Genomic DNA, 13,236 nt, shown 5'->3' with positions numbered 1-13,236 from the left:
AAAAAAAAAAAAAAAAAAAAAAAAAAACATGAACCCAGCTTCCACAATGATCAATTCTTGATCAATTTTGTTTTCTCCACACTGCTACTCTTGGATATTTTGAAACAGATCTCAGACATTATATCTTTTTCATCTGTAAATGTTTCTATAAGCATCCATAAAAGATGATTATTTCTAATATAACCAAATACTATTATCATATCTTACTAAGAAAAAAAATTCTTAATAACAAATATCTATTTAGTGTTTACATTTCCCTGATTATCTGCTTGGGTTTTTTGGTTTCGTTTTTTGTTTTTGAGACGGAGTCTTGCTCTGTCACTCAGTCTGGAGTGCAGTGGCACTATCTCGGCTCACTGCAACCTCTGCCTCCTGGGTTCAAGCAATCCTCCTGCCAAAGCCTCCCGAGTAGCTGGGATTACAGACACCCACCACCACGCCTGGCTAATTATTGTATTTTTAGTAGAGTTGGGGTTTCACCATGTTGGCCAGGCTGATCTCCAACTCCTGAGCTCAAATGATCTGCCCCTCTCCCAAAGTGCTGAGATTACAGGTGTGAGCCACCACGCCCAGCCGATTATCTACTCTTTTTGGTTAGTTTGAATTGGGAACTAAACAAAGTTGATTCATTATTATGGTTCTGTTAAGTCTCTTTTTAACAATGGAATCCCCCTTGTGTTAATTATCAATTAGTTATCAATTGCTACATAACAAGTTACCTTTAAAACGTAGTAGTTTAAAACTACAAATGTTTATTATCTCATAGTTTCTGTGGGTCAGGAATTTGGGAGCAGTTTAGATGAGTGATGGTTTCAGTGTGGGTCATGAGATGGCAGCCCATTGTCTCTGGACCTGACTGGGGCTAGAAGATCTATTCCAAGCTCACTTCTCCACTATACTGGCCTCTCTATAGAGCTTCTTGACTGTTGCTATGGTCTGAATGTTTTGTCCCCGCAAAACACATATTTTGAAACATAGTCTCCAATGTGGTAGTATTAAAAGGTGAGGCCTTTGGAAAGTGATTACCCTTATAAAAGAAGTTCAAGGAAGCATGTTTGCTCCTTCAGCCATATGAGGACACCGAGAAAGTGCCTCTGTGAAACAGAGAACGAGCCCTTATCAGATACCGAATTTACTGGTGCCTTGATATTAAACGTCCCAGCCCCCAGAACTGTGAGCAATAAATACCATTGGGTATTTTGTTATAGTAGCCCAAATGGACTAAGACAAGCACCTTTACAACATGGCAGCTGGCCTCCCCAAGAGTGAGTGATCTAAGAGAGAAAGCAAAGAGGAAACCACAGTGCATTCTGTATCCTAGTCTTGGAAGCGATATAACAATACTTCTGTCATATTCTACCAATCACAAAAACCAACCCAGAAACAATGTGGGAGGGAATTACACCACAGTGTGAATACTAAGGGATTGGGATAATTGGGGGGATCATCTTGGAGGCTGACTGCTCCACCTTTTCATCTGTTTCTCTTTTTTTTCTTGTAATTTTCAGAAGTTTTTTTTTCCTTCCTTCCTCCCTCCCTCCCTCCCTCCCTCCCTCCCTCCCCCCCTCCCTCCTTCCCTTCCTTCCTTCCCTTCCTTCCTTCCTTCCCTCCTTCCTTCCTTCCTTCCTTCCTTATTTCCTTTCTTCCTTTCTCTCTTTCTCTCTTTCTCAAAATCCCGAGCTCAAGCGATTTTCTCACCTTGACCTCCCAAAGTATTAGGATTACAGGTGTGAGCCACCATGCCCAGCCCACTTGTTATTGTTGAAGCAACCCGGTCATTTGTCTGATTGAGTTTATATTTTGTTTATTGCATCCCATTGGTGTTATTTACCTGTTTCTTTGCCTGTCCCCCTACTCCATATATTTTCTATAAATTTATAGTTAGATAAACCAAGCCACTCTAAGGCTTGATCAGATTCAGGTTTTGCCTTTGTGTCAAGACGTCCTTATTGTTGTTGGTGTTGTGAGGTTTTATATGGGAGCACATGATGGCTAGTTGACTCTTTTTGTTATATTAGCAGCCGCTGATTATTCTCTAGGTCCATTAGTTCAAAAGAGTACTATTCTATTATTCCTCCTTTAATTAGATTGATGACTTCTTAAAAAACAAAAATGCCCCCTCATCAACTATTTGATTATATGAAGGTATATTTCATGTAATGAAGGGATGATAAATGCTTCTCTTTGTCAGTTTTCAGTAAGTTGTTGTCTCTCTAGAATCCTCTAAAGGTAACAAGTGAGGTCTAGGAAACAACATGGATATGCTGAAGCAGAGTCTCCATGGATAGGTCCTGGTCGTGGGGATTTTGAAAACGCTTCCTATGTGATTCTAATTTGGTCCTCTATTAACTTCTACTAATCCCCATTCCCAGAGTCTGGCTTAGTAGGTATGGGAGGGGGCCAAGGATTCTGTTTTTGTTTTTTCTTTTAATCTCTAGATAATTCTCTTCAGCTGACAAGTTTGGGGAACACTACAGTAGAAAACACCTTTTTAAACTTACTGTGACTATATGCATCTATGCTATTCTTCCATGCCGTGGGTGTCTCAAGTTTACTCTCAAGCTAGCTGCCATGTTGTAAAGATGCTTGTCTTAGTCCACTGGGCTAAGGAGAGTTGAGAGTCTCGCTTAGTGCTATAGTTATACCAAAAACTATGGAGTTAGACTGTGTGGGTCTAAATCTTGACTCTGCCACTTACTAGCTTTGCGACCTTGAGGCAGTGTATTACCTTTCTGCCTCAATGTTCTCACATGTAAAATGGAAATGATAGTAAGATTTTCCTCTTGGTGGTTTTGAGAACTATATGAGTTAACATTGTGTTTAGAACAGGGTTTTGTAAGGATTTCTTAAATACATAATAGAGCTATCTCCCTCTGGGAGTACTTCCTTGGAACATTTTGTTGATAAAAGCCAAATTTGGTGATTATTAATCTCATCATGATAACATTGTCATTTATTGGATGTTTATATATGCCAGGCATGATGGGTTATGTATATTCTCTAGTTCACATAATCCTCATATCAATCCTACAAAATTAGCAATATTATTTTAATTTTACATATTGGGAAACTGAGTCTCTCAGAAGTAACTTGCTCAGTGTAATAAAGCTCATAAGTGATGGTATAGATATGACATATATTAAAGAGGCAGCATGATGGTTAAGAGCACAGAATCTGGAGTCAAGCTCTCTGGGTTCAAATCCTGGCACTACCACTTCCTAGTTGTGTATCTTGGGCAAGTTATTTAATCTATGTATCAGTTTCCTTATATGTAAAATGAGGATAATAGTTATACCTACCTCATGGGTTATTATGAGGATTAATGAAGTTAATACTTAAGTACCTAAAATGGTCCCTAGCACAAAATGTTGCAGAACTTTTCCTTAGTTCAGCTAAAGACAGAGTTCTTTGTCCCACAGCCACAAAAATTCACAGGCTCGCAGACAGTTTGAATCTTGAGTAAGACAGAGTTTTATTCGGTGAAAAGGAAGAAAAGGGGGAAACAGGGACTCTCACAAGGCCAGAGTCCCTGCTAGAGCAGGATGTTGGAATCTCAGCTTCCACACAGGAAGTGGAGGGGCCAGTCTCCTCCTCAATGTAAACTTAACGAGGCTCCACCTCAGTGGGCTGTTTAGAGTTTCTCCAGGGACCCCTCCCTCCTGGCTGTCTCAATAATAAATACTTTGTATGTACTAGCTGGTTATTATTACTGCTATTATGATTTTTATTAGTTTATAATAGTTTAAAGAATGGTTTAAAAGAGTTTAAAATAGTTTAAAAGAGTTTAAAGAAAAGGCAGCAGTAAAAAAGGAGATACTGAAGTTGCCAGTAAGGAAGGGAATACATGTATTTCAATAAATGCCGTAATAAATAAATAAATCTTCAGGAGGGGAGAAAAGGAGAGTTATCTCTACCACAAAGAGGAGCAGAATAGAAAACAATTGGTTTCTAGGCGAAGGCAGATGATTAAACTCCTGGGAAATAGATTCATTTTGACAAGGTAGAAATCAAGCTAATCATTTAGAAATGAAGCAAGGAAGGCAGAATTGGAAGCCTGTGGAGGCAGGGGAGATTTGGGGACACTTGGGGAGTCAAACCATGGAGCACACAGTAGACGTAGCCAAGTTGCGTTTTGTCAGTGCTTGATCATGGCTGAATTCCTTGTGGCTAAAAAAAATTATGCCTGGTGGAGGGGATAGCTCAGCAGCCTAGTGAGGGCAACGAGTTTGGACATGGTTGAATGGGATGGTTATGATGGTAAGTAGAAGTGAAGGAGCATCGAACAAGGAATCAGGAGACTTGGATTCATTTTTTAACTTTACTATCAACTAGCTTGTATGACCTCTAATAGTTCACTTGACCTTTGGATCTCAGTTAATTCACTTGTGAAATAAGAGCGCTACATCAGTTTATCTCTAACATTACTTCTAATTCCAGAATGTATGACCCCACAGGGCCGATTCTAGCATCTAGCTGCACCAGAAAGGAGCCAATTGAAATGGCAAGAGTTAAGAAAGTGATGGGAAGGCCCAGGGAGATTGGGATGCAGGTTCAATGAAAGTGAAGGTAGATGAGGGAACTCATGTCAGTCTCTCAGTCTTTCTGCCTTTAAGATTTTTCTTTTCTGTACTCCAAATTCTAAGACTAGTTTGTCTTTTTCTTTTTTTCTTTTTTTTGTAGTAAATATTATTATGGCTATTGTGAATTTAATAGGGTATGTTTGACACACACAACAGTAAATGTTATTTTAGTTTTACATATCTAAAATGTTCATTAATGCATCAGAAATAAACAGTTCACTGGTAGGGAGTTATTTTTTTTCTTTCAAGCAGAACATAACAAAAGAGTATTTTATGCTTTCCTGTGCCCATAATAACATTACATTTTGGAGTAGCTAACTAGGTTGCTTGAACACACTGTTACAGAACTGGTTAATCCATAATTCAGCAGGTTCTTGGCTTCCAAGTTGCCTTATTGACAAGCCTGAAGAAAGTGGATGGAACTAATTAGCACTCAGCATTATAAAATAGGAAGAATTAAATAAAGCAGCTTCAATATTAAACTCAGACCCCTATGAAGATATTCCCTTTAGTTATGGGGATTTTGAAATGATGGACAGGCTAAACCAAAACTCATAATCCTATTACAGTCTCCTACACCCACCTAATAAGCTTCAAGAGCTGTTTCCTTGGAGTCTGGGATATTGCCATCTTCCTCTAGGCTTTTCTGTATATAGCTTATGAATTCTTTACTGTTTCCACTAAATACTTTGTTATTTAAAAGAGCATAAAAGAGAGTATATAAGTATATATACATATTGATGCATTTTGACTGTAATAATATCCTTGGCCTGTAGGGAACTTCAAATTATTAATAATTTCAGAGGAAAGCTTTTTAAGAAAAAAGCTCCAGGCTTAGCTGTAATGAGGCATTTGAAAAGGAGGAGGGGGTATGTTTATGTGCATAATGAAAATATTGAACCCTTTGGGATGTTATGAACCATGGTGCACTAATAAATGATCTTCCCATTTCAGTATTCCAGCAGACATCTTTGTACCCCGATGTACTCTTGCAAAATGCCTGTAGCTCACATTTCCTTTTAAATATTTGTATCTCCTGACATTCGTTACTGTGGGTGGGGGTGCAACAGGATAAATCTGATGGAGAAAGGAGGACTGTACAAGAAGCAGACAAAGTTGGTGGTTTAGAATAATGAGCCCATTTTCAGCTGAGCTGTGTAATTCATATGAATTAATTAACCCCTTACAAACATTTGTCTGACAATCCAAATTCTCATTCAGTCCAATAGGTTTTATAATTATCATTTAACTAAATAGCACTAAGGACTGTTTATATCCTGACATTAAGGAAGCTTTGTCGAATTCTTTTGCTGTAAATCATCTGAAGTTGTTTACAATTTGCAGTAGTCTTGGTTTGTGCTCAGGTTGCTGTTTTGCTGCTTTAAAAAATATTTTCAGGGTGCTAATTATAGAATATGCTGTAGAGTTTGCTTAGCTTTGTAAGGGTAGAAGACCTTTGTAAAGAACATTTTCACATTTTAATTGGAAGAATGTAGGCTTAAGCTATTATCTATCATGTTAACATTTTCACATTTTAATTGGAAGAATGTAGGCTTAAGCTATTATCTATCATGTTAAACAAAATGAATCCAATGATGCTAAATGGATATAGAATGATTAATTACTCATTCTTAAGACCTGTGCCATCTAGTTCCTGATGATAACATGGTGATAAAGCACTTCTTACCCAGAAAGAGAAAAATGAGAGTATTGTGATGACCATGCTGCAACAGAGTGTGAGAGCACTAAAAAAAAAAAAAAAAAAAAGTTTTAAATAAGAAGCATCTGGGACCTCCCTTCTATGCTGTTTGTGTGTGTGATTGCTTTTAATTTTTTACAAAAAGTTAAGATACTATTAATAAGCATTTTACTTAATTGAGTCTCTTCTGATTACAAGGAACAAAAAGCTACTTAAACTGGGTGTTCATTGAACAGATACAGAGAGGCTCAAGGGAATTCCTAGACCTGGAGCCCTGGAAATGGGATCTTTGCTGTCCTTTCAAGGTGGCTCTGCGGTCTTTCACAGCATAAGTTCCTGGGCCCTTTAGTGCTTGAAACGAGACTACTTATCCTCATCTAACTGCTCCTTCTTCCTCCTGACAACGATTCTTGGGTCCCAATTCTATGTTCCTGTGACAGGAATGTTATTAGAATCTTTTTTTTTCCCCCCGTGTTTGTTTATTTTTTTGTTTGTTTGTTTTTTGCACCAGGCCCAAGTCTTTGACAAGCCCTAGGATGGTTCCCCTGTAGGTCAGGTTCCTTCCCTGCTTCAATCAGCTATTACAATTTTTTTTTTTTTTTTTTTTTTTTTTTTTTGAGACTGAGTCTCACTCTGTCACCAAGCTGGAGGGCAATGGGGCTATCTCGGCTCACTGCAACCTCTGCCTTCTGGGTTCAAGCGATTCTCCTGCCTCAGCCCCACAAGTAGCTGGGACTATAGGCATACACTACCACACCTGGCTAATTTTTGTATTTTTAGTAGAGACAGGGTTTCACCATGTTGGCCAGGTCGATCTCAAACTTCTGACCTCAGGTGATCCGCCCACCTCGGCCTCCGAAATGCTGGGATTACAGGCGTGAGCCACTGCTCCTGGCCTCTACTATTTGTATTATATAATAACAAATTTTATCCTCACAAAAATCCTATTAGAGAGGTTAAGTACTATTACTGTATTCCGTGTTATAGTGGGGGAAACTGAGTCAAGGAGAGGTTAAGTAACATTTCCAAGGTTATGTAATTCCAGGGTCTGTGATGAGTTAGGAGATCTGGTTTCTAATGCTTGACCCATCACTGTGTGAATGACTTGGAGTGAATCACTTAATCTCCCTGGGCATTCAGCTATTCCATGAACAGTTTAAAAATTATTTTTCTAATTTTTTTAATTGACAAACTAAAGGGAGGAATCAGGTCCATTACCACATTGTCATAGGCACTGCTTGGTTGTATGGAATAGAAATCTACACAAGGTAGCTTGAGTGAAGGGGTATGTATTTAAGGATGTGATAAGCAACCTTATGGACATCCAAGGATAGGAAACAACAGTGAGACCATGAATGTCTTAGGCTGGAACTAAAATGGAAAAGTTAGAAATACAAGTTGCTCTTGGGCCAGGCGTGGTGGCTCACACCTGTAATCCTAGCAGTTTGGGAGGCTGAGGCGGGCAGATCACAAGATCAGGAGATTGAGACCATCCTGGCTAACATGGTGAAACCCCATCTCTACTAAAAATACAAAAAAAAAAAAAAATCAGCCGGGTGTGGTGGCACACACCTGTAGTCCCAGCTAATCAGGAGGCTGAGGCAGGAGAATGGCGTGAACCCAGGAGGTGGAGCTTGCAGTGAGCCGAGATCACGCCATTGGTTTCCTTTGAACATGACTGCCACAGCTATGATACAGTATGATGCTTACTTCAAGTGTCTATCTTTATGTGACATGGGTCTCTCCAAGTTCAGATTCTTGTGACAGAATCTGACTGACCCAGCTAGCCTGTGAATTTGTTTCCCTTAAGTCAGGTGTTCAGTCTGTGGCCAATCAGCCAGAGCAGAGATAAGATCACATGGTACATAGGACTGTCACCTTTTCCAGGGACTGGATGAAAGAGCAGATTCTCTGAGAAATGTATGGGAAGGGCTGGCAAATAGACAGATGTTTGCTACACCTATAATCCTAGCACTCTAACAGAGTTTTAAAGCATAGTGTTTATTTCTTCATAGATCATCACATTGGCTACATAAATATTTTTTAAGCACTTCACTATATACCGGAGACTTTACTAGGACTACACTAACTTCAGGCCCTCCATTTCCTAATCTGTAAAATGAACTATCTTGTCTTGCTTTAGAATTCACACACACACACACACACACACACACACACACACAAACATTTATGCGTTTATCTATATTTTACTGAATACAATTGCCCTTTCATATCCATAGGTTCTACATTCATGGATTCAATGAAAGGCATATCGAAAATATTTTTAAAAATTGCATGTGTGCTAAACATGCACAGACTTTTTCCATGTCCCCTAAACAATACAGTATAACAACTTTTACACAGCATTAACATTTTATTAGGCATTTTAAGTTGCCAAGAGATGATTTAAAGTATACAGGAGGATGTACATAGGTGATATGCAAATACTATGCTGTCTTAGATAAGGGACTTGAGCGTCTGCTAATTTTTTGGTTTCCAAAGGAAGTTCTGGAACCAATTCCTCATGGATACCCGGGGATGATTGTATGTTGCTTTTGTTACCAAACCAACCAGAATTTTTTTCGTTTGTTTGTTTTGAGGTGAAGTTTTGCTCTTGTTGCCCAGGCTGGAGTACAATGGCACAATCTCAGCTCACTGCAACCTCCGCCTCCTGGGTTCAAACGATTCTCCGGCCTCAGCCTCCCAAGTAGCTGGGATTACAGGCATGCACCACCACGCCTGGATAATTTTGTATTTTTAGTAAAGATGGAGTTTCACCATGTTGGTCAGGCTGGTCTCAAACTCCTGACCTCAGGTGATCCACTCGGCCTCCCAAAGTGCTGGGATTACAAGCATGAGCCACCACACTTAGCCCCAACCAGAATGTATTTATCCAAATGAATGTTCTGCAGTACCTTGAATTTGAGCTAGAGAAGAAATTCAGTATCATTTCTTCAGTTACATCTAGTGTTTAACCAAACTTTAGTATTGCACAGCTTAGTTACCCAGGTTACTTATTAATTTGGCTCTGAAATATGTGTTTTCTAAAACTCAAATCTATTAAATGTCAAATACTTGCTGTCATCAAAACTAGTTAAAAGGCTGTGAGGCCTACTGTAAAGATATCCCGAAGAAGGACTTCACAAATGTTTTTTGCCAATGATAGAATCATTGCTGAATTCTGTAGCTCCTAAAGTAACTACCTTGAAGAGGACAGATCTTACCAACATATGTAGGTTGTTTAAAAAATCATTCATATTATGTACAGAATCAAAGATTTTAAAAAGTATACAAGATACAAATACCCAGTTAAATCTATAGTTAGGCGTTTGAGACTTAAGAAACAATTTGATGGGACTCTTTACTGAAGTATTAAAAAAGCAGAATTTTGTCTCACATCTGTTTCATCTACTGTGACCCAGGATCTAAGTATGTCAGTATACTTCTCTTCTTATGCCCACATAGAAAAAAATATGGATTGAAATGCTTAGAACACACTGGAAACTAGATGAATTTAGAGTTTTTAGAGGAAGAACACCTTGCCACAAATCTCCCCCTGAACCAGCCGAGTTAATTAATCTTTGTTTTTGTTGTTGCTCTTGCAGCTGTTTTACCATAGTTATGCAAAAGTAATGCTGCAAGTACAGGCCAAAGCCCCAGAGGGGGTAGTTGAGGTTCAGCAAAATAGATTTACCAAATCCATTGGTGTTTGCCTGGTTTTATATTGGCATTTAGAGGCTATCTTTATTTTGGTAGCTTAGTAGCTTGAGAGAGAGAGAGAATATGTGTGTATAGGTATATTTATATGTATTGCTGACAAATTCAAAGACATTTGATTAAATATGCTTTATGTAAGAAGTGAAAAATACTGTAGATATTTTTTCTTTTTCTATGGATTGCAGTATCTTCATTTCTGTGGTTACTTTTTGCAAAAGATTAGTCTGTCCAGATTCATCATTCTGGTTTCAAAGAGGAATGAAGGACAATTTAAAGCTAAATTCAAATTCTATGTAAGTAATATAATCTGATGAACACACCCTTTTATCCCAAATTTAGAGCAACAAATGTTTTCTTTAATTTGAGAATATGAGATAGGAAAGGTCCACCATGAAAGTGGTTTCAGGAGTTCAAAATGTTAACTACAGCTTCCATGCATTCCAGTCCCACGATGCTCATTTAATTCCAGAGTAAGTCACTTCTTGTTTCTAGAAAACTAGTCATAGTTAGACTAATTTCTTTTTGATGTTGTTTTACAAAGATTTGAAATAAATGCACGAAGTCTTCCTTCTTTGTAGTAGACTAGTATCCTGGTTTCTGCATTTTTCCTGAGGAATTATACTTTAAGACCTAACATAAACAATGTAGAAGAATCCTCTAAATGTGACTTGCGGATTCCCTTTGTACAGGACATATTCTTTGGTGTTAATCACGATCCTGAATCATTCCTGCCCCAGCCTTTTGTCTCATCTTCCCTGTTACACATTTACAAACTGGCCCTAGTGGGTAAGGAAGAAACAGACAAATAGAATAGCTATAAGATGAACAGTAGTTTTATAAAAAAAACTTTAAAATATTTTTCACACTCTGTAGGGGAATAAGCAGATAATTTGCATATACACTTGTGGCTCTGTGATGTTTTCATATACCAGAATTTAACACCTTTGCAAAATCCTAGCAGAGACCATGGGGATACACAATTAGATGCTTACTCTAAACCTGGAACAATGTGATTTGGGCTGATTTGCAGAGAGACTATAAAAGCTGAAGAATCAGTTTGACAGCGTTCCTGCTGGGATTGGCCTGCAATAAATGTTTGCAGTTGTATTTGGAGGCCATGCCACTTTAGTCAGATCACTGGGGCTCAGGAGATGATGGCTACAGTAAAACTTGAGTTCACTGCTTATCAGGCAATGTGTGAAGGCTCCCAGGCTGAAGGTTCATTAGGTCAGTCTGTAAGAGCTGTCAATCAGACCAAGCTGTCAGGGGAATACTTTTTTAAAAAATAAACAGAAGTAAAATTTTTCTACTTAGGATTTTTCCACATTGCATCCCTTCTGCCATCATATCGTCCATACAAGAGACAACTCTTGCAAGAGAGTAGAATATTAGCCCATTGTAATGTTCCGAATGTCAGCCTTTGGCCACCATCACCTATGAGCATGACTGCTGCTCTTAGTAATCATTGTGGTCACTTAGGATGAATAGGATAGAATGGTTGTCCAAAGTACATTAGTCTTTAAGGAGTTAAGGACTTGCATCATATTCATTAGCCCCAATATCTTACCACTGTGATGGAAACATAGAAGGTGCTCAGATGTTTGTTGATCTCAACATCAAGAACAGAAACCACTATATGAATCTGACATACGTTTGGCCTTTACCGCCCCGTTTCCCATTCTTCTTGGCTTAACAAAATTTGACAAAATTATTTCCTGTATTTCTTCCATATTGTCAAGCGTGTATTGTTTTATAGCTAGAAAACCTATTATTTAAGTTTGATTTTGGTGTATTTATTGATTGAGCATGACTAGAATATTTGAAAGGTCTTTTTAAAAAAAAAAAAAAAAATGGCGTATTACTTGTAAAGGAAGCCAAGAAGGTTTGGAGGTGCACTGTTTATTAGGTTTTGTGTGAACATTTAACACTAAAACATTAGTTAATATGTATTCACCATTTAGATGATTGTAAAACATTACATCAATGTGGCAAGTCACTAAATCAAAACACAGGTAACTGAAACAGACTGACAGAAAACACAGTTGGCCTCATCAGATACGTAGAAACCATGGTAGGATGACCAAGAGAAAACAGTATAGCTATGAAAACATCAAGTTGATGATAGCATAGGCTCTAATTATTATCATCATCAATAGAATGTGAATGTATAATAAAAAGTGAATTATATAGTTTTGTTTAACTCTTGTTTTAATTAGCACCAGATTCAGCTACAGTTGTATTTATAAATCTATGTTAATTTCTAATAGTTAGAATTAATTACTTCTTCCTAAAATAATACTCTTCCTAGAATGGAAATTTGGAAAATATACTCTATTAAATATCAGTTGATTTTATTTCCAGGTGGCATCCATTAGGACAAACATTATGAAGAGGCCACTGACCAAAATGTTGATTTCCTAGCTGACACCTGGAAGAAAAAATAAACTTATGTGTAATGGAGTAGACTGTCTAAATCCCTGTTTTGAGAAGAGTGCACATTCATGAATATGTATTCATTGCTGAATTCAATAGATTCGAGTAGTGAAGGACATCCGTATCATAGAAAGTAGCATCTATTCATTAACTTACAACTTTCCAAAGAAACAAGCAAGAATGCAGCTTGAGATGGAGTGCTGGCAGTACCCAGTTCATTCCTTTATTTTGTGACACGTTTATCATGACCTGCATGATAACTAATGAAATGAATATGAGATTTGTGTGTTATCTGTGGCCTAATTTGTTGAAATTCTCTTTTCAAGTTACAGTAGCACAATCATAAATCAATATTATAAATGAGTTATTTTTGCTTTTGTCTTATTCAGTGTTCTAGGTGCATTATGGTTTTTTATTCATACATTTCAAATAATATTTCTCTTTATTTCTTCTTTTCTGCAGTGGTAAATCATCCCTGTGCAACAAGGGCTAATCCAAGATCAGCTACATAAACGGCCTGAGTGCTGTTTTAAACAGGATTGGGTGATTGTACAACATGACTAAGATAATCAAGGAGTAAAAGTTTCTAGTGGAAACATGATATTCATTTTGTCCGGTCCTCTTTTATTTCTGCCTAAGGCTTTCTCATAAAATTTATGCTATTTGCCCCTTAATACCGATTTCATGATGGTTAACCATATATATACCTGGAAAGAAAATATAGACTTGGGAAGAACAGATACATAGTCTACAATGAATATTTCTAGCTTTTTTTTTTTTTTTTTTTTTTTTGACGGGGTTTCCCCC

At 37.7% G+C, this 13,236-nt stretch overlaps 1 protein-coding gene across 6 annotated transcripts in view; it reads left to right on the top strand.

Annotated features, from left to right (window-relative positions):
• The window catches only part of DIAPH2 (diaphanous related formin 2), a 927,958-nt gene that overhangs the window by 777,739 nt on the left and 136,983 nt on the right, over positions 1 to 13,236 (top strand). For 3 of the 6 annotated variants that reach the window (XM_026452161.2, XM_026452158.2, XM_026452162.2), the window contains one exon: positions 12,892 to 13,030. The exons of the other annotated variants lie outside the window; for them this stretch is intronic. In XM_026452161.2, the coding sequence (XP_026307946.1) occupies positions 12,892 to 12,941 (50 nt within the window). In that variant the 3' untranslated portion in view covers positions 12,942 to 13,030. Of the gene's footprint in view, positions 1 to 12,891; positions 13,031 to 13,236 lie in introns of those variants that run through there. 6 annotated transcript variants of the gene reach the window in all.

This window comes from Piliocolobus tephrosceles, chromosome 12, assembly GCF_002776525.5.
Source record: "Piliocolobus tephrosceles isolate RC106 chromosome 12, ASM277652v3, whole genome shotgun sequence".
Lineage (NCBI taxonomy): Eukaryota > Metazoa > Chordata > Mammalia > Primates > Cercopithecidae > Piliocolobus > Piliocolobus tephrosceles.
This window is presented reverse-complemented; position numbering and strand designations above follow the sequence as displayed.